This window comes from Tympanuchus pallidicinctus, unplaced genomic scaffold (genome assembly GCF_026119805.1).
Source record: "Tympanuchus pallidicinctus isolate F22 unplaced genomic scaffold, pur_lepc_1.0 scaffold41, whole genome shotgun sequence".
Taxonomy (NCBI): domain Eukaryota; kingdom Metazoa; phylum Chordata; class Aves; order Galliformes; family Phasianidae; genus Tympanuchus; species Tympanuchus pallidicinctus.
This window is the reverse complement of record NW_026294760.1, coordinates 55,474-81,300: the sequence shown is the minus strand read 5'-3', so window position 1 is coordinate 81,300 and position 25,827 is coordinate 55,474. Positions and strand designations below refer to the sequence as shown.

At 56.1% G+C, this 25,827-nt stretch overlaps 1 protein-coding gene across 2 annotated transcripts; it reads right to left on the bottom strand.

Annotated features, from left to right (window-relative positions):
* Window positions 1–3,250: 3,250 nt before the first annotated feature.
* GFRA2 (GDNF family receptor alpha 2) lies at window positions 3,251–23,595 on the bottom strand. 2 transcript variants are annotated; one of them, XM_052701895.1, is made up of 9 exons: window positions 23,267–23,595; window positions 19,157–19,471; window positions 17,049–17,132; window positions 13,643–13,991; window positions 6,658–6,767; window positions 6,427–6,567; window positions 5,719–5,894; window positions 4,820–4,873; window positions 3,251–4,587 (listed from the first exon to the last, which is right to left on the bottom strand). In XM_052701895.1, the coding sequence occupies exons 1-9, from the start codon at window positions 23,304–23,306 to the stop codon at window positions 4,459–4,461; spliced, it is 1,398 nt and encodes a 465-aa protein (XP_052557855.1). In that variant the 5' UTR covers window positions 23,307–23,595; the 3' UTR covers window positions 3,251–4,458. The 2 variants fall into 2 exon arrangements, with proteins under 2 accessions (XP_052557855.1, XP_052557854.1); XM_052701894.1 differs by lacking the exon at window positions 23,267–23,595 and having other exon boundaries at window positions 19,157–19,729.
* Window positions 23,596–25,827: the final 2,232 nt, after the last annotated feature.

The window sequence follows — 25,827 nt, the reverse complement described above, 5'->3', positions numbered from 1 at the left end:
TGCATTTCACCACCTTCAGGCCCAGAAAATAAAAGGTGTGCCTGCTGCAGGCCAGCAGAGCAGGACAGCAAACGCCAGCAGGGATGTCAGTATGCATCAAAGAGCTTTGCTCTTACAATGGAAAAGGTCGTCTCTTGAGGAAGGATGAACCCCCTCCGCTCGGCTCTATCTGGGTGCTGGATGGGCACCTTGTTCTGGGACTCCAAGCAACTGAAATCTGCTTTAAAATAAAATCCCCTATCGCTTTTGTCAGGTCTTGCAGCTGTGGTGTTACATATCTCTCCATCCCTCCACCCATTTATCCACCCATTTATCCCTCCATCCATCCATCCATCCATCCAACCACCCATCCACCCATCCACCCATCCCTCCATCCATCCATCCATCCATCCATCCATCCATCCATCCATCCATCCATCCATCCATCCATCCATCCATCCCTCCATCCATCCATCCATCCATCCATCCATCCATCCATCCATCCATCCATCCATCCATCCATCCATCCATCCCTCCATCCCTCCATCCATCCATCCATCCATCCATCCATCCATCCATCCATCCATCCATCCATCCATCCCTCCATCCATCCATCCATCCATCCATCCATCCATCCCTTCCTCCATCCATCCCTCCATCCCTCCATCCCTCCATCCCTCCATCCACCCATCCACCCATCCATCCCTCCATCCACCCATCCCTCCATCCCTCCATCCATCCCTTCCTCCATCCATTCCCTCATCCCCCCAAGCTCAGCTCCCCCAGCCCTACTCTTTGCCCCACATCCCAGGCTGCCATTCCTGTGCTGAGGAAACAACTTCTGATCAGGACACGGAGAAGAAAAGCCCTTATGAAGCCCTGGGGATTGCCTACCTTGAGCCAAGCAGAGCTCTGACCCCTGGCAGCACACAACTGTGTTTCTCCCCCTGCTTTTCTCCTTGATTTAATTCATTGTTCATTCACTGCTGTAATTATATTAGGAAGCTGTAACACAGGACACCAGAGTCCCTCAGAGGCTGCTAATTGTGGCTGGAACGAGGCCATTGGGGAGGGAACCAAGAGAACAGCGCCTGCTCCTGCAGCTGGGAGACGGTGGGTTTGTAGATCTCAGGATTTCCAAAGTCCTGCACTTCTACATTTCCGGGTTCCTAAAAGTTGCTGGATTTCCAAATGCCTGGATTTCCAAATTTCTGTGTTTCTGGATTCCTCAGCTCAAGCGCTTGCTCTGCACGCCCTGCGCTGCCTCGTGTGTGCAAGGTGTTATTTTTGTGCCTTGACAATTAAATGCAGCGCAGTGAGGGGGAAAAAGAAAAGGGAAAAAAAAAAAGGTGTTCCTTATGAAGTGAAGCAGCTCAGCAAAGTTAACGAGGCAAAAGTGTCTGTGGTGGGAAAGCTGGAGGTGTCATAGAGCCCCAGGGTGACAGCTCGCTTAATGGAGGATGAAGAAACGGGAGGAGGACGGTGAGCGTCGAATTAACTGCAGAGGGCAGAGGTGCTTTTCCATTCATTTCCGAGCCTCTCTCCTGGTGGAAAAGTCCCTCAGTGCTGCTGGATGTGGAAGATGGGATGAAATCCACGCGGCCAAATCCTAAAGCACTCACGGAGGACTCGCACGCAGGTTGCAGGAGGACGAACAGCCCTTCATCCTTTTGTATTTTCCTTTCTCCAAGGAGGTCGGTCGGCTCCTCAGCGTGGGCTTTGCAGCTGGATTCCCCTCCTCCTTGTTGAGCCAAGGCTGCAGAATCACAGTCCCCATGCGTGACCGAGGTGTGGACATTGGTGCTAGGTTTGCAATGCAGACAGCAACACTTTGGGCCCCTCAGAGCCTGCACAGCCCCCAGTGCCTCCTCACAGTGCTCCAGAACTGGGGGCTGCAGACCATGAGCCCGCGTGGAGCCTTCACTGCTGCTCCTCGTGGCGTCTTCATCCCATCACTCATAGATTTCATAGATCCCGTGGGTTCCATACATCTCATAGGTTACACAGATCTCACGGATCCCATAGGTGCGTAGATCTCATGGATCCCACAGATCCCACAGATCTCATAGGTCCCATTGATCCCATAGATCCCATAGAACTCATAGGTCCCATAGATCCCATAGATCCCACAGATCTCATAGATCTCATGGATCCCACAAATCCCACAGATCTCGTAGGTCCCATTGATCCCATAGAGCTCATAGGTCCCATAGATCCCATAGAACTCATAGGGCCCATAGGTCCCATAGATCCCACAGGTGCATAGATCTCACAGATCCATAGATGCCAGAAGCACACAGACCCCATAGGTCTCATGGGTCCCAAAACTGCACAGATCCCATCGATCACATAGGTCACATCGATCCCACAGACCCCATGGATGCATAGATCCCATAGATCCCATACAGGTGAGCATCCCACAGCAAAACAACGTCTGCCCCTTGCACCCAGCACAGCGCAGCTACCCGAGCAGCCCCAAGCTCTGCTCTGCTTTCCCTGTGGGCGCTCCACCAAAACCCCACGATGCCCACAACCACACGCTGGATGCCCTGATGCCAATGGAGAACCCAAGAGCTGCAGGGAGCAGGGAGATGGGAACACCAGAGTGACATATGGGGTCGGGATAGGGAAACATTTGGCAAATGGGGGCATCAGAAGGGAGATTTCCTTCCGAGCTTTCTCAGCAGCGGAGAAGCAGAGAAGCCTGGGGTGTTTCCAGCCATGAGGAGCTCAGGGCCATTCCCTGCATGCATCACCACGCTGTTCCTCCCGCAGAAATACCCAAAGCAGGGCACATTTTGGCTGGGCTCACCCCCAACCCCACCCCCAAGCCAAGACATTCTGATGTTTCCCCGGTGCCAAACTGCTTAGCACATCTGGCTCTCTATTTCAGAGCTGTCATTTTCCTGGCTGTTAGAGGAGAGAATATGTTAAAGAGCAGCCTGGGTTTGCAGCACAGCTCCGGCGAGAGACGTGACATGTTTATTTTCCCCGTGCCAACTTGCACATCAAACGTGTTTTCGTTCCCTGCTTTGCAGTAGGGAATATTCGCCCCTCCTTTTGCAGTGGGGTCTGGGCAGCCTTGGAGCCCCGCTGCCTGCAGGTTGGTGCTGCTGCTGCTCCGTGGCGCCCAGATGGGAAAAGGACTTCTGATGGAGGAAGGGGGGAGGAGGAACACGAGGTTTTGTGTGACCCAAATTTCAACCTTTCTTTTGGGCTTTAAGGCGCTGGGAGGGGGGGGGGGGGAAAGGAGCACAAAGGGAAGAGGTGCTTTCAGAAACAAAGCTATTTCACATTTAAAACCAAAAAACGTGTCAGCTCCTTTGAAATGTTTGCTTGTTTGCTCATCTCCCAGAGCCAAACAGCCAGGGAGTTCGTCTGCAGCGCTGCAAGACGTTGGGACTGACCCAAATCTGTGCCTTCCTGTAGCTGAGCATCCCCCCAGCACAGCACCAGGGCTTGGGATGCTCTATGGGACGCGAGCCCCTCCTCCCCTGGGGGTGGTGCTTTGTTTTCCTCTTGGTTCTTTCTTCTTCTTTTTATTATTATTGTCATTATTATTATTAATTTCCATTATAGACATCGCTTAAAAAAAATAAACTTTACAATAATACATTTTGTAGCCGCCGCCCGTTTTAAAAAAGAAAGAGGAAAGGAAGTTTTAGGAAGCCACGCCATAGATGTACATGGTTATGTATCTACATACGTATCTGTAGGTATAGGTGAGTGCTATATACATATGCTATATATGTATATATAAAAGAGAACTGAGTAACATACGTGGGATTCCAACCGCTGCTGGGCTTGGATCCCATTCCAACCAAATCCGATGGAATGAAGATGGGAAACAAGGATTAAAGGGGAAGACAAAGCAAAGGCAAATAATACAAAGGAAAATCTCTCCCCTCCGAGTGGCAGATAGAAAACATCAGGACAGCCTCACACCGTTTGAATATTGGTTTCTTTTCTGATTTTAAAGCTCTCACCAACCACGGGAAAGGAAAAGGAAATGATCCCGGGGACGACGTGGAGCGGCGGAGCGCAGCCTGTGCCCAAAGGAGCCCCATTGGCAGCGCCGTGCCGCGGCGATGAGCAAACGTCCCACGTCCCCAGCGGGTCCCTGCAGCACGCTGGGTTGGTGGCCCTGCAGGCAGCCCCTGTCCCAGAGCTCCGCTCGGTGCCTCTTTCCCATCCCCGGTGCCGCTGATGGCGTCGGTTCCCCTTTGTGGCTGCCCAGGTGGGTCGTGCCGGGCGAGCGCTCGAGCGTAGAAACCCCAACGCACCCATGAAACGAACAGAAAGGCCAAAAAAAACCAAAACCCAAAACAACAACAAAAAAAAAAGGAAAAAGAAAAAGAAAACCATCGAAGTTTCCCAGCACTGTGAGGGTCCTTCTGGCCTTGGGCATCGCTGGTGTTCCGCTTGCAGTCTGGAGCCCGAGGTGAGCCCAGCGCTCCCGCTGAGATGCGGCAATCTTCCCTATAGCAGCAGCTTCAGCAGCATGATGGGCACAGCTGGAAGGATGCGGGCCGCCCGGTGCCGGCTGCCGGCCGCCTTCTGGTCCACAAAGGTCTTCTGGTCTGGCATCGTGTCTGTGGTGAGCTGGGTCTGGGATGGGGGACAGCGGGGATCAGCAGCGCGCTCAGAATATTGGGGGGAAGCATTCAGTTTTGGGACACATCACTCTTTTTTTCTTTCTTTCTTTCTTTCTTTTTTTTGGCTCATTAAGCAATGGAAACAAGTCCATGGGTCCCCATCCATCTGCTGGTGACAGGTCCCCACCCAACTGCAGCTCCCAGCACCAGACCTCCTTCCCAACCTTCCCCCTGCCCCAAATTACCTCTGAGTAGCACAGGCTCTGCTCTTTGGACTTGTTAAGCTTCTGTCCGTGCTCCTGGAGGAGAGAAAGGAGACTCAGGGCACGCTCGTGCACACAGGGCTGCACCCCAGGTGGCTCGGGATCTTTGCTACACGCTTCATTGCTTTCTTTTTTTGCAACCAAAAGTTGCAAGCATGCATTCAGCCCCAGGCCCTGCTGCAAATCCTCCCATGTAGAAGGCAATGTCCCCATCCTGCTCCCACCCCAGAGCAAAACAGCAAGGCAGCAAAATGCAAGAAAACGCGCCTATTCCAGCTTGCCCAAAATCACATGGAGCATAATTGGTTTTCATCCTGACCAAGCCAAGGGCGTAAGTGGGGCTCAGAGCAGGTCCTGAGCACGGAGTGGAGCACAGATCCTCCTGTTCTTGCACCTCAGCCCCCAGTGCTCCCAGTTTCCTTCCCCCAGCACCCAGGGGGCAGGGAAATGGAGCCGCCGATCGTCTCACAGAGCCATTAACCATAAAACTGCAGAGCTGATTACTCAAGCACGACGGATTGAACCGGAGGGACGCTGTGTGGGTGAAGGCGATGCTGACCGTGTGCACAGCGTTCACCAGGCACAGCAGTGGCTCTGCTGCAGAGCCCCTCGGAGAAGGACTGTGGTGGCCACGCACGTGGGGTACCAGCAGCCCATCCAGACCGCATCCAGTGCTGAGCCGAGCTGGTGGGCTCAGTGATGATGGGTTGACAGTTGACTTGATGACTAGAGGTCTTTTCTAACCTGAACGATTCTGTGATCCTCTGGGCATGGCGGTGATGGGTTGATGGTTGGACTTGCTGATCCCAGCAGTTTTTTCCGGCCTTAATGATTCTACAATTCCCTGCATCAGCGCAACCAGTCAGCTGCAGAGTTCCTACCTGGATGGAGGTGCAGGTGGTGATGATGCTCGTGTCATACATGGTGTTGCTGTCGTTGATGTCATCAGGCAAGGCAGGGCTTTTCTCCATCTTGGGAGGCACTGTGATGGGAGGTGAGGGGTTCTTGGGGGAAACATTGACATCAGTGCCGTTGCCAAAGGCTTGGATGGCGTTTCCTGAGGGCAGGAGAAGGTGTTGACATGTGGACTTAGGAATGGGATGGGATGGGATGGGAATGGGGTGGGATGGGGTGGGATGGGGATGGAGATGGGATGGGGATGGAGATGGGATGGGATGAGATGGGATGGGATGGGATGGGATGGGATGGGATGGGATGGGGTGGGATGGGGATGGGATGGGATGGGATGGGATGGGATGGGATGGGATGGGATGGGATGGGATGGGATGGGATGGGGTGGGATGGGGTGGGATGGGGTGGGATGGGATGGGGTGGAATGGGATGGGATGGGGATGGGATGGGATGGGATGGGATGGGGATGGGATGGGGATGGGGATAGAGATGAGATGGGATGGGATGGGATGGGGATGGGATGGGTGGGATGGGGTGGGATGGGATGGGGTGGGACGGGGTGGGATGGGATGGGATGGGGTGGGATTCGGGTGGGATGGGATGGGATTTGGGTGGGATGGGATGGCGTAAGACAGGATGAGGTAGGGTGGGATGGGCTGGATGGGGGAGAGCCTTACGGAGACAGGGGTTCTCAGTGAAGTCCCTCAGGAACTTCTCACACTCTTCCTCCAGGTTACCACTGCCCTTGCAGGAGCACCAGGGCGAGATGGTGATGCTGGTGGTGCTGGCGTCCACGTAGTTGGGCGTCATATCAAAACCTGCACCGGATGAGGAAGAGGAAATAAGATGAAGGCTCAGGGAGGGGTTGTGGCTGGAGGCAGCTCTCTCCCACCCGTCACAGCACTCACCAATGAGCCCTGTGTAGGAGCCCAGGCACGCCTGGTAGTTGTCCCCAGGGCAGCTGGTCAGTGACTGGAAGGAGGCCTGGCAGTTGGCGTGGAAATCAGCCAGTCGGGACCTGGGGGCAGAGTGCAGAGAGAGGAAACAGGATTTCACGCTTCTGCAACGAGGGAGCAAAATCTTAAGAGTGAAAAATAAAAATAAATGGGATAGAGGAGAGATAGAGGAGAGCTGGAGGCTCAGCAGTTGCACGAAGCCTTGAGCACGGGACACTCATCTCCATCCGTTGCTGCTTCCCATTCCCCTCCCCTCACCACGCTGCCAACATCCCATCAACGTCGCCGTCTCATCATGCTGCTCCCAGCATCATTACATGACTGTAAAATCTGACTACTTGTTTTCATCTCCCATTAAAACGTGAAAGCTTAGAGTGCAATTAAAGGTTGAGAGACATATTTTTTTTTTTTCCCCTTTTGGGACTGAGACGGGGAAAAAACAAAGCAGAAAACCCAGGATTGGGATGGGCCCCTGTGCCTACTGCCCTATGTGCCTCCTGCCCTCCTCCACTTGTGGAAGTGCAGACGTCAGGGAGGATGGAAACGTGGTTGTATCTGGGTGTATCGGTCCCCCAGCATCGCTGACAGAACCAAATCCACGCCAGAAGAAATGAAATAAAATCCCGCGGTGCGCGTTCAGCCTCAGCACAACGCTTGGGACGGATGAACGGCGTGAGGGCCGAAGAGGAGGGGAAGGATGGAGGAGAGGATGGACGGACGGTGTGGGCAGACAGATGGACGCAGAGCTTTCCCCACAGATTCGGACCCCAAATGAATGGACGTGAGGCTGAGCTGTGGCCCACGTTGGATCTCAATCACAAGGAGGAACTGCTGATTTGCTGACACCGGAGATGAGACCTCGCGTTTCACAAGAGAAAATCTCCTCCGTTCCTTTCCTCGCACGTCATATAGAAAGAAGGAGGCATACATTATTTCCTTCCTTCCTTTTCCTTCCTTCTTAATTAAATGTCATCTTTGTCCAAGCGGTGATTGAATCATCCCGCGCTACCTGCCTGGAGCCATAAGAACTGATGGAAGCGAAGGCTGGAAATTGTGTTGTTTTTTAAATAGGAATGATTTGTTTTCGGGAGGTTTTTGATCAAATTAAATGGAGGAACAAATGAAGCGGTGATTGAACGAGGCAGAAGGGCTCTGCAGAAATACCTTGCGTTTATCCAACGCTTCTCAGCACCGTGGGTCTCAAGTGCACTAAGGGGAAGGAGGGGGCAGATTCAGCCCCATTGCCTCATGGCACACGGGGAGTGCTGACAAATAGCAGCAACGCACCGGTAGTGGAAATGCTGGGTCATGGCTTGAAGCAGTGATGGAGCACCTGGTGGGAAGGCAGGGCCAACCCAGGGGAGCTCAGCTGCATGCAATGCAATGCACTGAGTGACCCGAAGGGCTGGAGCCAGGATTCACCCCTTCCCTGCCCTCATTTGAGCAAATCCTCGCTTGCTGTAGCCTGGGACCTCACTGTTCTGCTATCATTGCTGTGCTTTCTATCGTGCTACTGCACCTCTGAGCCTTGCAGGTGGGGATGTCTGCTCATCTGCATAAGAAAAGCTGGGATCTTGCTCCCATTTTCAACATGGAGAAGAAGGGAAAGCCCACATGGGCTTTGCACTGCAGCAAATCTCTATCCCTACTCCCTTCCATAGGATTTTGGCCTCCCCCTCTGCTCTGCAGGAGATAAGATTTTCCAACATCATTCCTCTCCCCAAATCAGAGGCGAAGGCACGTCAGTTCTCTTAAAGAACTGTGGCAAGTTCATCACGGAGTGCCACAAAAATTTGTCATGCTGATCCCTGGGGCCATGCTCCTGGCTTGTAGCATCCTCTAAGGCAAATGTTATTCTTTTCATAATACATGACAAGCCAGCTGGTAATCTTTCCAGAATATCCAAGCCAGATGTCACTCTTTCCGTTGTATACAATGAGTTTGGAGTCGGTGGATGAGGCTCTAACTGCCAGGAATAAACCTTGCTGGAAGCAGCCCATGGCTTCTCAGATTTCTGCTTTTAAGTGCCCAGGCGAAAGGGAGATGGAGCCGAAGCCAAGTGCATCTGAGCAGAAACAGAGGCATTTGTGCCAAGTGCTGCCTTGTTACGCGGGGTGGCAGGTGGGCTCGGCCAGCCCCTGCCTCCAAGCGCTGGGGGTCAGCACAGGAGGCAGCGAGCGCAGCCACGAGGACACGAAGGAGAGGAGAAGGGAGAAGCAAAAACCGTAGTTTTCTACAGCTGTGCATCCTCAAGCCAGCCTGAGAGCTGATTTCATAGTTTGGGCTTCCCTAGCTGTTTCCCTTTGATGCAGCTGCAAAACGTTTGATCGCTGGGGTAGGAGGACGTGGGTGATGCCAAGGGTTTGCTGCTGCTTTTCCCTGCCCAACTCCAGCTGACCCTCATACATCCCCCCCAAAAATACAAACCCCTCCAAGCCAACCCTTCATTTTTTCATCTTTAGATTCTTTCCAGCCCTTCTGCAAGACCCCTGCACCCATCCTGGAGCATCAGGTCATGGCCAGGACTCGTGGTGCCTCGTCCCCTCGTTGTGCCCCGCTGCAGGGATCCCATCCGTCCCACTGCTCTCTGCCTGCGTTGCTGTGTGCAGGAATCCAGCACGACACCTCCCTCTGATATTCAAAGATACCTGCACAGCGGAGGGCTTTGATGGTTGGTTTTCTTTCTGCTTGTTGGCACATCGCAATTTCTAAGCAGAAAATTCCCCGCAACAGATGCAAGGTGCCTAATTGGGCGCTAATTGTTCCCATCACCGCATGCCTGTACGAAACCCGAGCCCTGCGCTGGTGATAACTCACTATCCATCAAAGCAAACGGTATCAAGCTCTTGAATATTTCATGCAGAAAATGTCCGAGATTACTCAAGACGTGTTTTTCACAGGCAATTTACAGGGACCAAGGAAAAATGGCTTTAATAGACACCCGCACGGAGATGTGCAGCAGGAACCATGTCTCACCCCTGGCAGCAGATGCTCACAAGGCTACAAGATGCAAAGCCCAGCAGAACACCAAAAAACCCCAGGTCCCCTCCACCCACCCTGCTCACTTCTCCAACAGGAGAACCCCAAACTACAGAGCAGGAAAAGCTGAGCTGACAAGAGAAAAAGAGAATTGAGGATGGATGGAGAGACACAGGGCTGAGCTGGGAGCCGCTAAGCAAGAAGTTTGTTCATCCAGATGTATTTTTGGGACGCTGCGTTTTGATTCATCACAGATAAGAGCAGTTCAATGATTTATTTATTTTTTTATCCCCTTGCCTATGCTCAAACCCTATCATTACCCGGCAAGAGAAGGGAAGAATTAAACACACGCATCATTTGATTTTAATTGAAGGACTGTTCTATTTCATTGAACTGCTAACTAAGCCGAACAGGAGATTGTGTTTACATAAGCAAACCCTGAGTCAGTATAGACTTGCTGTCACATTAAGTCAATACTTATGAAGGCTCTCTATTTAATTATTCAGTGTGAATTGACTTATTTTGTTAAGAGTGTGCTTAGCCTTGAGCGAGGCGGCCACCAAGCCTTGATTGCTGCTGGCTGCCTCCACACACGGGTGCCCACAGGGTGCACCTCATCCTCATCCCTCCTCTCCATCCTCCCTGTTCCTTCCTTTGGTGAGAAGCCAAAGCCACCAATCCTCGCACACTTGATATTTAAGATGAATTTGGAGATTTTCCCCACATTGCAGCTCGCCACTGGGACCCCGCTGACCATGCCATGCCCTACACAAGATCCCATTTGGACCCCATGGACCATTCCGTGCTCTGCTCAAGACCCTTTTGGGATCCCACTGGTGTTGACCACGCCATGCCCCACTCGAGACCCCACTGAGACCCCACTGACCACATCATATCCTGCACAAGACCCTATTGGGGTCCTGTTGTCGATGCCCTTGGGGCCCCATTGGCCACACCGTCTCCCACTTGGAATCCCATTGACCACACCGTGTCCCACTCAAGACCCTACTGACCCCTCATATCCCACACAAGACCCCATTGGGACCCCCTTGACCATTCCACATCCTGCTCCAGCCCCTGTTGGGACCCCAGTGATGCTATGTCCCACTCGAGACCCCATTGACCGTGTCATATCCTACACAAGACCCCACTGAGGTCCCACTCTCCATGCTCTTGGGATCCCATTGACCACATCATGTCCCACTCAAGACCCTACTGACGGCCCCATGTCCCACACAAGACCCCATTGGGACCCCCTTGACTAAACCCTCAGCACTGCTCCCCTGTGTCACTCCCAGAATGGCTGATAAATTCTTCTTCATCCCAGATGGATGCAGACAGCTGAGCCACGCTCCTGAGCTGCTCATTACACTCTAATGAGAAAGTTGAGCTGCTTGCTCTGCTGTTTATCAAGGAAACATCCATTACGGATGGCACTTTGTGCTAAACAAAGGGCGCGAAGGTTTGAAGGAACGCGTGCTGTTCCCGTTGGATCAATATGGAGCCAAACCTCCCCGAGAAAGAAATGCTTCCCCTCCCCAGGGCTTTGCACAGCTTCCAAAACACAGCCAAAACGGGATCATTTCCAGCCCAGCTCTGCAAAAACAAACCCCACCGCCTCTCCTAGGGCCACTGCTGCCTCCATCCCTCGTCCCCAGCCACAAGAACTGCTGGAAGGCACTGAAAAATGGAGAAAACTGAGGCAACTGAACACCACCACTCTGCCTTTGGATGCCGAGGAGCTGCAGTGGAGGCAGGGAAATTCTTCAGCACCAGCATCAGTGAAGCATATAAGACCAGATTATTTGTGTTCCCGACTTGCTGATGCAAGATGAAAAATACAGCAAACTGCAGCTGCTGAAATCAGCTCTTTTCTCCCCTCTCCTTCCCTTTCCCCTTAGCTGAGGTTAGTGTTTTGCAAAAGGTTTTTATATTCTGGGAGCTAAAACCTGTCCGTTGCAATCAGACACAAAGCTCGGGGAGTTTGTCAGGCTCCTCCGCCGTGCTGGGAAAAGCTTCTTGGCACAAAGAGCTGTGCAAATTGCAGTGAGCTGGGCTTGATTGCACCCTGGGAGCTGAGCTTGGGGACCGGGCATCCCGTGGGGAGGGGTTGGAGGCCCCAGGGCTGCCCCTGTAACAGAGCATCCCCCGCGCAGAGTGCTGTACAGAGAGGCTCCAGGCTGAAATAGCAGCAGGGCACGCTGTGTCCCCATCTCAAACACCACCAGTGGCGAAATCCTCTGTCATCTGTGAGGCAGCGTCAATCGGGAAACAAATCCTTTCCTTTTTACTCCTGCAGAGAGTTCAGCTCAGGTGGTTTGGCCCGGATAGGTCACAGCTTTAAAGTGCTCTCACAGCTGCAAACACATTGAGGTCATGCGAGCTGCTGGAGCGCGTCAGCATCCCTCAGGGGGAGAGCATCAGCATCCCTGGCTGCCCCGAAGGCTCTTAACCCCTCCTGCACCCCAGTGCTCCATGCAAGCTACTTACAGCCAGGAGCAAAGCAACCCACACTCCTCAGCCCCCCCCCAGGGTGAGCAGGGATGGGGTGGGACCTCAGTGCAAACCCAGGTCAGACTGCACACACACAGGGGTCCCATCACGGGGAGGAAAACGGCTCAGAGGAAAGCAAAGCTCTGCACACCAAACCCCAGAAATAAATGCTGGGTTCATCCACCAGCCGGGCACTGCCAAAAAAATGCATTCCCCTACGGAGCAAAACAGCCCCAGAGCTGCTGACGTGGGTTATTCACCTCCGCGGCACCGAACTCCTGAGCAAGCGTCTCCCACTGATGGAGAGGTGCTGCCATTAATTTGGCTGCGGCTCAGCACAGCCCTGCTATCTTTTATTCACACCCATTGGCGCATTGTATTACTTTTTGATAGAAAGCCACATTCCCACGCTTTGAACGCAGCCAGAGGAAGACCCGGAGCGCTCTGATTTATTTTGCCACCGGGCTGCGGGAACCTCCATCACCCTGATGGCACCGAGACCCTCCTCCTCGCAGGAAACTTCTTGGCTGATCCGGGGCTTGGAGGGCGGCAGGAGGATTTTTGCTGTATGAATTACGAGTTTTATAACAGAGAAGAAGCCTCACGTCCCCCCGACTTCGCTCTGCTGCACGGAAAACGGCGCGTATGGCAGCAGTGAGGTTCTGCTGGGGGTGCTGACGGCACAGCGATGGGATTCGGTTGGTGTGGGCACTGAAGCTCTGTGCCTTTGTCACTCATTTCAAGGCAATGTCAATTAGCCGGCCTTATAGATTGGGGAGATGGAGCAAAGCACCCTCCGACCCCTGGGCTCACCTACAAGGACTGTTCCCCTCTGCTTTCTTCCTATCTTAAAACCTGAAGGCATCTCTGGCTCACAGGCTTTGCTGCCTCCTCCTACTGCATGCATTTTGGAGATGTTACTGTGCTACTAATCACAAAAAAAATAAGTGTGGCATCGATGAGGAAGCACCCATCTTCAAAAAGAGTCAAATTCCCAACATCCTGCTGTCTTTTACATCGTGGAAGAGTCAAGCATATGGAAGTCGTAGACAAAACACGCTGAATAAAGCTCAGATTGCAAAAGCCCCATGGACTTCCCTCGAGCAAAGGCTCCCTTAGCAGAGAAACTCTGGCCTTTCAAGTGCACGCAGAGTGAAAACAAGAGCAAGCAGCACTGCATGTGGAGCAAAAACAAGAATGGGAGGCATTTCACCTGGAGTGTAATAAGGAGGAGGAGCAACCAAACACTGAGCTGATGAAATAAGGGTGAATTACAACAAAGCCTTCTTCTCCACGCGCTCCAGGCCACCTCCCAGCCCAACACCTCTCCACCAGCAACCACAGCCACCACCCTCCCTCATCGTGCACCAAACCGGCGCTCAGGAGGAAACCCGGGAGGACGCAAAGAGCCACACAACGAAAGCGCCTCCAACCCCACCGCAGCCCCGTCCCGCGGCCCCGTTACCGGCACAGGTGGTCGGCGCGGCACACGTTGCGCAGATCCAAGCAGTTGGGTTTCTCCTTGTCCTCGTAGGAGCAGGAAGGGACGATGGTTTGCCGCCGACGCTCGGCGCACGCCTGGTCCTTGCAGGAGCAGAAGAGGAGGCGGTAGGTGAACTCGCTGGGCACGCGGTCGAAGAACTGGCGCAGGGCTTTGTGGCATTTCCGCCGGGTGCAGTGCTCGGTGGGCGAGATCTCCCTGCTGCAGGTGGAGATGTATCCCGAGCGCAGGCGCTTGCAGTTGTCGTTCAGGTTGCACGCTTTGGCCGCGTCGAGGCAGTGGTTGCTTTTGGAATTGGTGGCGGGGTCCATTCCTGCCAAGAGGGGAGAAGAGGTGAGAAGGGGGGCGACGGCAGTGTGGGGTTCGGAGGTGGGGAGGGTTTGGATGCTGCAGATCCGCTCAGTTTTCACCCAGTTGGAGCTCTTCCTCCAACGTGGGAAGGGTCCTCTAGCACGAAAAGGGTCCATCCGCACCCAGTGCATAAAGGGATGCAGTCAGGCAGCCCTCAGTTCGTAGCTCACACAGTGACTTTGCAGCAGTTGTTTTGGGTTTTTTTTTTCTCTAGTTAATTATTCCAAGAATAATTATTAATTATCCTGGCTGCTCTAAAGCAGAACCATTTGCTGAGCTGCACAGGGGCCCAAGCAATCCCCACCAGGACCCCCACATCCAGGTCACCCCACGAGCCCCGGGGGGGAAGGATGAGGTCAGAGCTGCATCCCACACCATTGGGAATCCCAACCGTCAGCAAACACGGAGGAGAGGAGGGCACGGGAGGAGCTGAACCACCGAGCAGGAACAAGAGCTGATTTTTTCTTTATTTTTGTCAAAATGATGAATTGCCCTTGGCAGGCCAGGTGCTATTTTAAAGTCACCTGACTGCGCCAGCAATTTCTCCCCTAATTTCCTCTCCTTGCGCAGCCCAGCCAATTCCGTGGACTCTTCCATTGTCTCCTGCTTCCCGCTGGCAGAGACAAATGGCAGCACGGAGGAGAGTTCCCTACCAGGCGTATTTGTAGGGCCCTGCTAATTAGCAAACAGCAATCGGGTGCAATGGAGAGTGCTGCTCCCCTCCTTGCTTTGCTTCCCATGGAGCGATGCCCACAGCCCCGGAAGCATTTTGGGACAGTACAGGACCAGATCGGTCTCCATTCCAGAGGTCTTAATAAACTCAATGTGAGCATCCCAGCCAGTGTGGGCATCCCAACTTGATGTGGGCATCTCAACACGGATGATCGCAAGCACCCGCCTGCATTAACAGATCCCAATTAAAAGTCAAAGCACGACACCCTTCCCTTCGTTTTGCCCCATGCAAACTCCCAGTTCCTGCACCCCATAGGTAAACCCGTATGCACCCCCACCAGCATCCCTGAGCTGCTCTCAGGATGCCACCAAGTGTCACCTGTGTGATGAATGCCCCACATGGGAGCAGGGCGAGGAGCTCAACACGCGCAAAGTGAGTCCTTATGAGATATGATTTATAAGCAGATCTGCCTTGAAAAATAGTGCGAGAAGCAGGACGGTTGTCTGAGCTAAGAGAGACGTTTTAGTTGGAGAGGAGAGGAATAAAGCTGTGAGAGGGGGAGGAAGGAGCAAAGATGAGACACAGAGGGCTTTGCAGGCCCAGAACGGGGTTGGGGCCGGAATTTGACTGCAGGAGCCCGCCAACCCTGCCGTGCAATGGGTTCCCTCCAACTGAGGATGGAGGCAGCTCATGACGCTGATGCCAGCAGAACAGAAAGGGGAAAAGGATTTGAAGAGGATGGGGGAAACGTGGCCCTCCTTCCTGCTTCAGGTCAGCTCCTGCTCGGCTCTGGGATTCACGGAGCACCCGTGGGCTCTGTGCAAAGCGCCGATTTACTGCCTAATCCTCGCGAGCAGCTGCTGCCCTGCCCCGGATCTGCAGGGACCTGGCTGCATGCTAATGGAGCGGCTGCTCTGGAGCGCAGCGTTTCTGGGGAGCTCATTAATAAAGCACAAGCATGAAAATTTCATGAGGCAGAAAGGGAAGAAGGGCCGCGGAGTGCTGGGGGACGCGGTGCCACCGGCCGACCCCTGGGCATAGGATGGAGATGGGGGAAGGAGGAAGAGGGGTGAGGAAGGCAGCGCTGCTCCGTGATGCCCATTGCTTTTGTGGGACGACCCCAAAGCTTCCAAGCAAAGTTCTGATCCCGAATGGCAGCTGCGTGAAGCAGAGCCGTGCAAACCCTGGCACCGAGCCGCGCTCCCCACGCAGCCCTGGGCAAAGCACTTGATCCTGCTGCTCCAATTCCCCCTTCATGCCAGCAACCAGAGCTGAGGTTTTTCCCTCCTTCCCCGCTCCTGCTTTGCATGCAGGGCTGCCGCTTCTGCAGGGCGCTCTGCGAGCATCCTCACCTCATCCTCTGCCTCGCGGGACCCCCAGCCTCCCGCTCCCCCCCTTATGCCCACACAGAGCATCGCTCCCTGCTTCCCCAGCCCCTTCCTTCCAGCAGGGTAATGTAATCCCCCGCTATCCCCATAGGCAATTAGCAGCGTGCCGGCTCAGCCTTGTTATCCAGAAACAACAAGAGCAGCTCATTTGCTTCGAGCACACGGGCTGCAGGTCGGGGCTCCCGGCTGCCCTCACCCCCAGCCTTGCTTAAATCCTGCATGGGAGAGGGATGGAGAAGGGCTGGGATGGGAGCAGCAAGCCCACCCCCACGGCCATGGTGGAACATCCCATTCCCCTTCCCCAAAAGGCAGAGAGGTTTTCCTTCTGCTCTCGCTTTGCTTTTATGAATAAATCAGCCCGTGAGCATTTAATCCCCCGCTCCAGACGCTCCTCTTCTCATACTTTCCAGCAGCTAAAATATTTCCTTGATGGTAATGTAATCCAAAAAGGCGTGCGGGAGATGGGAGGAAGTGGCATCGCCTCCTGATCCAGTGCTGAGCACCCAAACCCTTCAGGCGATGGCAAAAAGGGTCCTCCAAGGCGTGGAGGGGTCCCAGGGATCATGCAGGGTCCTCAAAGCCCCCACCTGGCTCTGAAGAAAAGGGTTCAGAGGAGAAGGAGAAGCCACAGAGCTGCTGACCTAAATTTGAAAGAGGGTTGTCATGGAAATAGATGGCAAAAAGGAAATTCCTAATGGACCCGTGCGGGGTTTGGGTTCCCAAGAGCTCCGAGAGGCTCTGAGCAGCATCTCTGGGGCTGAGACAGCAAGCATGGCCCCTCAGCACCAGCTCTGCCAGCAGAGAGATGCCCAAAGCGTGAGGGAGATGCGAATGGGGGAGTGGGGAGGGCTGGAGATGCCGTGGACCCAACCACGGCTGCGGGTCTCATTGCCACGGAGCTCAGCTGCAAGATGCATTCATGGGTGAGGGAGGATAAAGCAGGGGCTGGATGGATTACCTGAGAAAATTGAAGCGAGTCTGAATATATCAGAGAGACGAGAGGTGATCGGCTCGTAGGGGGAAGCTTCGTAAAACTCTTCTCCTGGAGTGGGGCGGGGAGGAAGAGAAAAGGGAGAGAAAGCAAATGAAAGACCCCAAAAGGCAAATGAAAGACCCCAAAAGGCAAACGAAAGACCCCAAAAGGCAAACGAAAGAGAAGGAGCGCAGCCACTCCGAGCATCTCCCTCCTGCAGGAAGGGCAGAGCAAATAAAGGGGCTTGGGGGCTCTGCAGGGGCGGGGGGCCCTTGTGGGGCTGCTCAGGTCAGCTTGGTGCAGGCAGCTGCCTGGTGTCCGGGTTTGGGTTTGGCAGAGGCTCAGTGCATCCCTTCTGTTCAGAGCGAAAGGTCGGCGCTCCTGCTGCAGGATGGAGGTTTGGGGCCTGCGCTCGGTGCTGGATGAGTAATTCTTTTCCTTTTTTTTTTTTTTGTATGGGGAAAAAAATATATTAAAAACAAAAAAAAAAAGCACAAAAAAAGCATTTCCTTACTCAAAGCAAAGCACTGCCGTGAAATGCTTTCCACCCTGCTCTTGGTGCAGCCCCACATGAGGATGTCAGGAGAGCCGCCCGCAGCTGCAGCCAGAGGAAACGCTCTCCTCCGAGCCCATCGGCCACAAGGTTTAAAGAATAATCACATACACAAATATGCCTACCAAAAAGAAATCGATGGCCAGGCTGGGAAAGCCCGGCCTGAGGTTGACCTGCAGCCCAGAGCATTGATTTCCAGGAGGCCTTTGGGCAGAGTTCTGCCCCCTGTGGTGACGCTGGGCGCTGCTATGGGGCAGGGGACGATTCTGCTGTCGCTGCTGGTGGGGAAGCAGTGCGCTCTGAGCTCCGTTCTGCTGGGTTTCCCAATGCCCCGATGACAAATTGCACCTTTATTAAAGTGCATTTAGGAAACGCTGTAACCTCTCGCTATATTGCTTTGCCGATGCAATAAATAATTAAATACCAGCTGAACCCTGCTGCTCGCTAGGAAAATTAGCCAGCATTAGAAGGGCAGTGGACTTTTCTTGAGCTCACCGAGATGCAATTAACCTCCAGGAGTGGAAGCAGCACTCCTTAATGGCAGCGGCTGCCCGAGGGCTGGGATGCAGCACGCTTCTGAGAGGCACCAGGTTGGGCTCTGCCTTGGGCTCCATGCAGTTTTGCACCCCCTGCTCCGCGCACGCAGCCCCCACCTCTCCTCCAGAAACGGGACATCTCCCATTTTCCCGTCCCCATCGAGACCCCTCCGTTCCCTCTGACTCTCCTGAAGGAAGGGGCAGGGAGAAATTAGCAGCAATTCTTGCTCTGGGCCGTTTTTGGGATTGCCCAGCTCAGAGGGATGCTCTGCCCTCAACCAGGACGGGCTGCTCCTGTGCCAGAGTGCGTTTTGCCCCCCAAAATCGGAAGGAAGTGGCTCAGAACCACCCAGCACCCGCCAGCAGGGCAAAGCACGGCGATCACAGAGGGGTGAGGGCTGAGCCCCACTGCCTCCAGGCAGCAGATAACGCTGCCTTCTGTGAACAAACCAGCGCTGCTCTGGCAAAATTCAATTTCAATTACCTGCGCTGCTCTGGTCTCTGATTTATGCCTCCAATGGGCTGCAATCAGGACTGCCTCCGAGGGCTGCAATATCCCTCTGCTTCCACCCCTTCTGAGTGAGGTTAGAGGGGGATGGGGGCAACCATGGGGGTCAAATCCTTCCCCCAGGGGGGCCCATGGACCCCGCAGTGCTGCGAGGACCTCAGTCTCAGCACTGGGCTCTCTGAGAAGGGTGAGCAGCAGAGGAAGGGGAAATGATCTCAGGAAACCCTCACCTGCCCTTTACCTCTGCAGAACTCAGGGTGCTTTAAAATGGAAACGGCAGACACGGGGATTGCCCAAATCCACGGGAAAAAGCCCCATTTCCTCCAGCGTTTACAGCAAGAGAGATCTGGAGCAGCTGCCCTCATTCCAGGCAGCAGAGAAGGGCCCCCAACCTCTTGCAGGCTGGAATGAGGGAAGAGCATCCTCACATCCTCCCCCACCAGCATCCTCCGAGCGCTCTCCCCATGCAACCGCATGCAAATCCAACGTCCCATACCTTCGGCCAGCCCGAGGTGTATACTCCAGTAGATCTGAAGGCACTGAAGCTCCTTTTTCATGCCCCTCTTGCAATGGCAGTCGTACAGTGGGCTCTCCTGCAGCACCTCCAGGGCCGCCTGGCACTCCTTGTTGGCCAGCATGGTGTTGCGGTCTCGTCCCGCCAGGCACTGCCGCAGGGTTCGGTACCTGGAGCTGCAGCTGCCCTCGGATGCACACAGCTCACTGGCACGCACGCAGTCCACCGGCACCCGCCAGCCCTGTGGGTCCTGCCCTGGGGGGGACGGGGGGGCGGCCAGAGAGCGGAGGGTCTCATCTGAGCGTGGGGAGATGAGGGGAGAGATGAGGGCAAAGAGAGGTGAGGGGGAGCTGGGAGGGGAGGGCTTCGTTCCCGGTGCCCCTTCTCCAACCCCATCCATTGGCCTCCGTCCCGGTGCAGGAGGACGGGCTGATCCTTGTCCTCACACCTGAGGGATTTGGGAGCCTCTTTTGTGGGTGCTTCCCATCACACTCAGCCTTTTGGAAACCACGCGCTGCTCCGGAAACGGAGCGCATCCCATCGCTTTCTCCCCAATTCTGAGCATCCTTCCGCTTCTTCCCAACGCCGCTGTGTCCTCTGCAGACAGCAGCCTCAGGAGGCGGGGGGGGGATGGGAAGGGGGTCTGCAAAAGGGGTCTGCAAAACACGGCCGTATGTGACGGATGGGCCGGAGGGAGCAGCGGGGCTCTGTGCAACCGCTGTGCCCCTACAGCAAGGCCATGCCATAGCCATGGGAGCGGGGTGAGCGCGTTGCACCAGGACGTGGGGCCTCTCTGCTCGTATCGAAAGCCAACAGCAGCGAAACGCAGCGTGCTCCCAGCCCCGGTGATGGGGAGGCAACGCGCCGTGCTTGACCTCTGCAGAGTCAAGGGAAGCAGCGCGTGGATCTGACCCCCCCCCCCCCTGCTGTGTGCTGCTGTTTTTAGTTCGCAGCTCGGCGTTTGCAGCCCTGCCATGGGATTTTTAGGGCATCTGACTCATGGTTCTGAGCGCTCGGGTTTGGCAGGGCTGTGGCTTGGCGTGGTGCAAGCTGTGCCCCCAGCAAGGCCCCCCGCCTGCCTACGGGATGTGGCCGTGCTCCAGCCCCATCCTTGCACGGCCACTGCCTCCATTGGCCACCCTCCCTGTGCCCTCCCCTCACTAAAAGCCATTCCCTGTGCTCCCAGCTGGGTTTTGTTCTTTTGGTTTTGTTTTTTGCTTTCCAAATTATTCTCACTGTCTCGGCCCCAGGAAGGGCCGCGATCTGCTCACATCGTGCATCTCCAAAGCCACAGCGGAGACAGGGAGGAGAATGCAGAGCTTCCACCATTCCTGAGCCCACCTGCAACCTCGGGATGGACGCAGTGGGACCTGGAGGGTCCCCATGGAGGGACACCCCGCCTGGTGCCCCGCTGTGCCCTGCTTTGGGAACAGCCGACATCGGCCTCCAGCTCCAAGCCCCCGAGCTCGGCCGGGTACTGCGTGGGGACAGTGACACCTACAGGCATGTGACAAGGGCCACCTGTGTCCACTCGGCCACGCGGGTTGCTCCACGTCCCCAGCAGCGTGCCACAGAGCCAATGCAAGGCCATGGGGGGGGATAAGGGGCACTGAGGTCTACGTGGCTCTTGGAGCAAGGTGGGGGGTGGGCACGGGGCAGCGCCGCCCTGTGGGAGCACATCTGCTGCCCGCCATCCGGCCGTGGAATGATGCCATCCTGCTGGGCTCCATCCGACGTCCCCGAGAGAAATCCCACGTTACATCCAATGCAGGGCGGCACGCGGCCGGTCACGATTATATTCCACAGGGGAGGTGGGCAGGATCTGCACACCAAAGGGGGAGAAGGTGGCATCCCAAATGCTCCCTGAGGCAGAAACGCAGCGAGGTGGGCAGCCACACGAGCTCTTGGCCATGAGACGGGTGAGGTTGTGGCGCTCTGATCAACACGGGGCCGGCACCGCATCCTCGCAGATGGGGAAACTGCAGCTTGGCACTGAGCTGGGACACGCTGCTGCTGCTTCACGACGTGCAGAGCCATCCCACAGCTCAGCTTCTCCGGTTGCACGTCCTTCCAGCTCCTGTGCAAACCCACAGCTCAGCTGCACGTTTTTCTGCTGATGCCACGAAGCCTCTTTGCACGCCCTTGGTGTGAAGCCTCTCCTCCGGCCGCGCTCCCACCTCTTTGCTCCTCATGCTGGGATGATGCAGGAAAGACGACAGCATTGCTCCGGTGCAAAAGGCGCTGGGGCATCACGGAGCATCCTCACAAGGGTCGGTGGCACCCTGGGCAGCGAGGTGCTGGGGTGGGCATCCAGAGGTTCCAGGCGAGGAGCTCAGCAGTAAATCCACCCACTGACCGCACGCCGCGCTCCCAAGGCCCCAGGGCACAACCCCGGCAGCTTCCAATCGCCGTCCCCTTTTGGCAGCGCCTAAAACCCACTAATAAACCCACTGGATCAGAAGACACGGAGGCTTCTTTTTTTTCCCCTTGCACTTCACCTCCCGCCGCCTCACGGCACCACCGCCAAGCAGGGCAAAAGCCCCGAACCTCCCCCGAGCTGCGAGGTTGGGATGGAGGAGCACGCGCTCGCCAAACTCACATCAATAAAACCTAATCCCATCCGTCCCTGGGGTGCCGCTGGAGCACCACGCGGGGTTTGCAGGCGGATGCACGAGGCTCCAGCATTCAGCAAGCAGCGCGACCGCCCCGCTGTGCTCTGCAGCCTCTTTTCTCCCCTCTTTGCGATGCGCGTTTCCTTTTGGCGGCTGTGCCAGAGACCTCCGGGCGCAGGCAGCGTTAGGAGGTGAATGTTTATCCTCACAACTTGGCGATAAATAAAAGGCGCTGCTGAGGAGCACGCAGCCTCGCTCCTGTTATCGCCAACCAAAAGGGATTTTTTTTTGCCTCTCCGGGAAGAAAAGAAGCTGACGCTGAGAGCTGGGCTCCCTCCTGCCCACCCCAAGGCATGGGGATGGAGGCAGAGGGTCCGGCTTTCAGATACCCCGACGCCTCAAGGATGCACCCAGTGCTCCCCATCCCGCAGGTGCCCATCCTTTGGAAGCTCCTCATCCGACATCTCCGACTGAGCCCAAGGAGCATCCAAACCGCCGCCCCCCAGCAGCCCCCCATCTCACCCCACCTCTCACTGCCTGGCTGGGAAGCCTCACGCTCCCCCCACCCAACAGCCTTACAAGGGAAGGACGCCCCAAATCAGGGCTCTGATTTCTCCCACCCCACACAGCAGCACGGGACCCGCAGCCCCCCGGCAGCATGGCTCTCCTTCCCCGTCTCACAACGGGGACGGCGCATCCCCGCAGCCGCTCATCCCCGGCGATGCCGAGCACCGCGCACCCAAGGGCTCCCCGCACACACGGGGGGCTCCGCCGGGAGCTCTGTGTGCCGAAATCCACCTCTCCCATCCCTTCACCCCGCGCTCCGTTACAGCAGGGCGATGGGATGGCGGTTGAGTGCTGGAGCGCAGCTGGAGCGCAGCACGCAACCAAACCGCGTTCCTACGGATTTCAGGACAGAAACGCGCTCTCCTGATTCCCTCTTCCTGATTTTCTCCCTTCTCACCCCTCGGCCTCTGACTTTTCTCCCTTCCCTCCGCTTTCTTTTGGCTGTGCCGTCCTCGGCTCCGCGCTGGGCTGCCCTACAGCCCCTCCTGGCACAGCCGGAGCTCCGAACAACGCGGACACGGACGAAAGCAGAGCGCACGGATTGCAGCAGCGGGGACGGCAATTCCCTGCGCTCTCACACAAGCAATCGGCTCAACTTTCCCGAGCGACTCTGAACGCTGCTCTTGGAAGGCATTGCAAGGAACGGGGGGAACGAAGGCAGAGGGGGGAAAGCAGAACCCAAAATGCAAAGACAGCGCTGCGGGGAGAGGGGACGGGAGGCTGCCGCGCGCCGATGGCTGATCCCGCTGCTCGCTGGGGCACGGCCCTGCGAAGCCGGGCTTTATCCCCGCCTGAAGTTGGATGGAGATGGGGAAAATCGAGCTGCCCTCGGCTGAATTCCTGCTCCCGGTGCAGGCGCAGAGCGCGGAGGGGAGGAATCGCACCGCTGCCCTCCGTCCCCGGTGCCACTCACCTACAAAGAGGACGATGCAGAAGGCGTTGGCCAAAATCATGTTAGTACATCCACGAGTTCCTCCACGTGCGTTAAAAAAAAATAAGGGAAAAAAAGAAAAAAAAAAAAATGGGGAGGGGGGGAGGAGGGGGAAAGGGGGAGGAAAAAAAAAGGAAGAAAACGAAGACAATTCCCAACGCGATCCTCCAGGTAGATCCCAAATCCGGGTGAGGAGCGCTGCGGAGGAGCGCGGTGTGCGCTGAGCCCGTTGCGGGGCCGCTCAGCCCCGTCCCGCCGCCTCCCGCATCCCCATCGCCTCCCGCAGCCCCCGGCCCCGCTGCTCTCGCCGAGCGCCGGCGGCGGAGGAGAAGGGGCAGAGCCGGCAGTGCCGCCCGTCCCTCCCTCCCTCCCGCCCCGGCCCGGCCCTCCCCGCCGCTCTCCGCCCCTCCGCGGGGTTCGGGCGCAGCGCAGCGCGGGGGGAGCGCGGCCGCGGACGCCCTTCCGTCGCCCTTCTGTAGGGCTGGGGACGGGGCTGCGCCCAGAGCGCGACTGGGGGACGCCCGGCTCTCCTTCCCCCATCCCTGCACCGCCGTGTCCCTCCAACCTTTCCTCCCTCCGTCCCTCCATCCCCACTCCTTGTGATCCTCCATCCCCGTCCCTCCACCCCCCATCCCTCCATCCCTGTATCGCTCCATCCCTCAATCCCTGCGTCCCAGTGTTACTCTGGCCCCATATCTCCTCATCCATGTGCCCCCAACATTCCCCCCCCCTCCCAGCCCCCCATCCCTCCACCCCCCCTGCAGCTGCAAAGCCTGTGCACAGTGGGGGACCCGAGGTGACTCCTTTGTGGTGCAGACCCCCATCTCCCCCCGTTCCCCTTCTCCCTCCCCAGCCCCCGTCCCTGCACCATGGGGGTGGCGATGGGGGGACCTGGTGGGTCATGGGGTCTGATGGGATCGGGGTGGGATGGGGATGGGGATGGGGATGGGGATGGGGATGGGGATGGGGATGGGGATGGGGATGGGGTGGGATGGGGTGGGATGGGAGTGAGGATAGGATGGGGATAGGAATCAGGATGGGGACGGGGATGGGAATGAAGGTGGAATGGGGATGGGATGGGATGGGATGGGATGGGATGGGATGGGATGGGATGGGGTTGAGATGGAGATGATGGAGATGGGGGTGGGGTTGGGAGCACCTCTCTGCCTCTACCTGGAGCTGACAAGGGATCTCCCCACACAGCCTTGCCCCTGACAGCGAGGTGCTGGCACAGCTCACCGTGCTGGGTGAAGATGCAGAAAGGAAGACAAGGATGGCACGAACAACAGATAGAGCAATAATCGTTAGCGAGGCTTCCTGTTTAACATCCCTTCCTATTCTTCTCCTGTTCTTTGCTCTCCTTTGCTTGTCTTTGCTTTTTTCTTTTTTTTTAATTAAAAAAAAAAAGAAAGCCAAACACCAAAAAAGCGCACAGCAGCTTAGCAGGATGTGACTGCGCTTCACGGAGCCTAAATGCAGCCAGCAGTGCCAAGCAGTGTCCTTAACTGCCCGGCATCGCTTTGATTTTGTCAGCTCTGGTCTCACCGTGTTCTCACACTTGTCTTCCTGCTGCAGGGTTACCCCCAGCGCCAGTCCTGAGGAGACAAAACCACGTCTCTCTTCGTTCCTTGTCCCCGTATCCCTGCCCTAAATCCCCGAGCTGAAGGATGGCTGCTTTGTGTGCGGTTTGATGCAGGGACCTGTGGGGTTTAATCTCACCCCTCTCCTTGCCAGGGAGGATTTCAGGCCCTCGGAGCCCCTCCAGCCAAGGGGGGCCCTGAGTGTGAAGCTGCGACTGGGGGTCGGGCCGGGTGGCACCGTGCTGTAGAGGGAGATGCGACACACAAGGAGGCTTTTGGGGATGCGGGATGCAGGAGGGAGGCTGAGGCTTCAGGGAGGGCTGATTTGGGATCAGAGGAGCGTTCACTAATGCAGCCCTGCACACATTTGTGTATGGAAAGCAAACGAGCTCATTATGCCGCAGCGCAGAGCAAACGGAACGACAGCACAACGTCACCGAAAGGCCCCATCCTGGTGTCCCCTCCCACGGCCAGGACAGCCATCGAGTTACATCCACGCGTTGCCTCCTGCATGCCATGGGCTGCACCATGTGCTCTGCTCCTTTTCTGCTCCAAAGCTCCAGGATTTTTCCCATTCAGGGCAGGGGATGCAGACCCAGAAGTGCACGGATCGCCTTTGCCATCCGAAAGGCTGCAACCGACCATCAGAGCACCAAACTGCCCTCGGCCTTCTGCTGGGGCAGCACTTGGTCTCCATCTTCCTCCCCGCATCCGGGTGCCCTCCAAGAACAGATCCCAGGGCTGCACCGCAGCGTGGCACCGTCACCCCTCTCTCCCTTTGGGAATCTCATCTCCTTAGGGATCCTGTTTGCAGGGCTGCTGACAGCAGCTGCTCGTAGCCACTGGCTATGGGAGTCCTTGCTGCACCCCGACGCTGATGGACCCCGACAGCTCCATGCACACGCGGGCTATTTTTTCCCTCGCTGCTGTTTCCAGAGCTGATCCTCCCTCTTTAACCTCTGC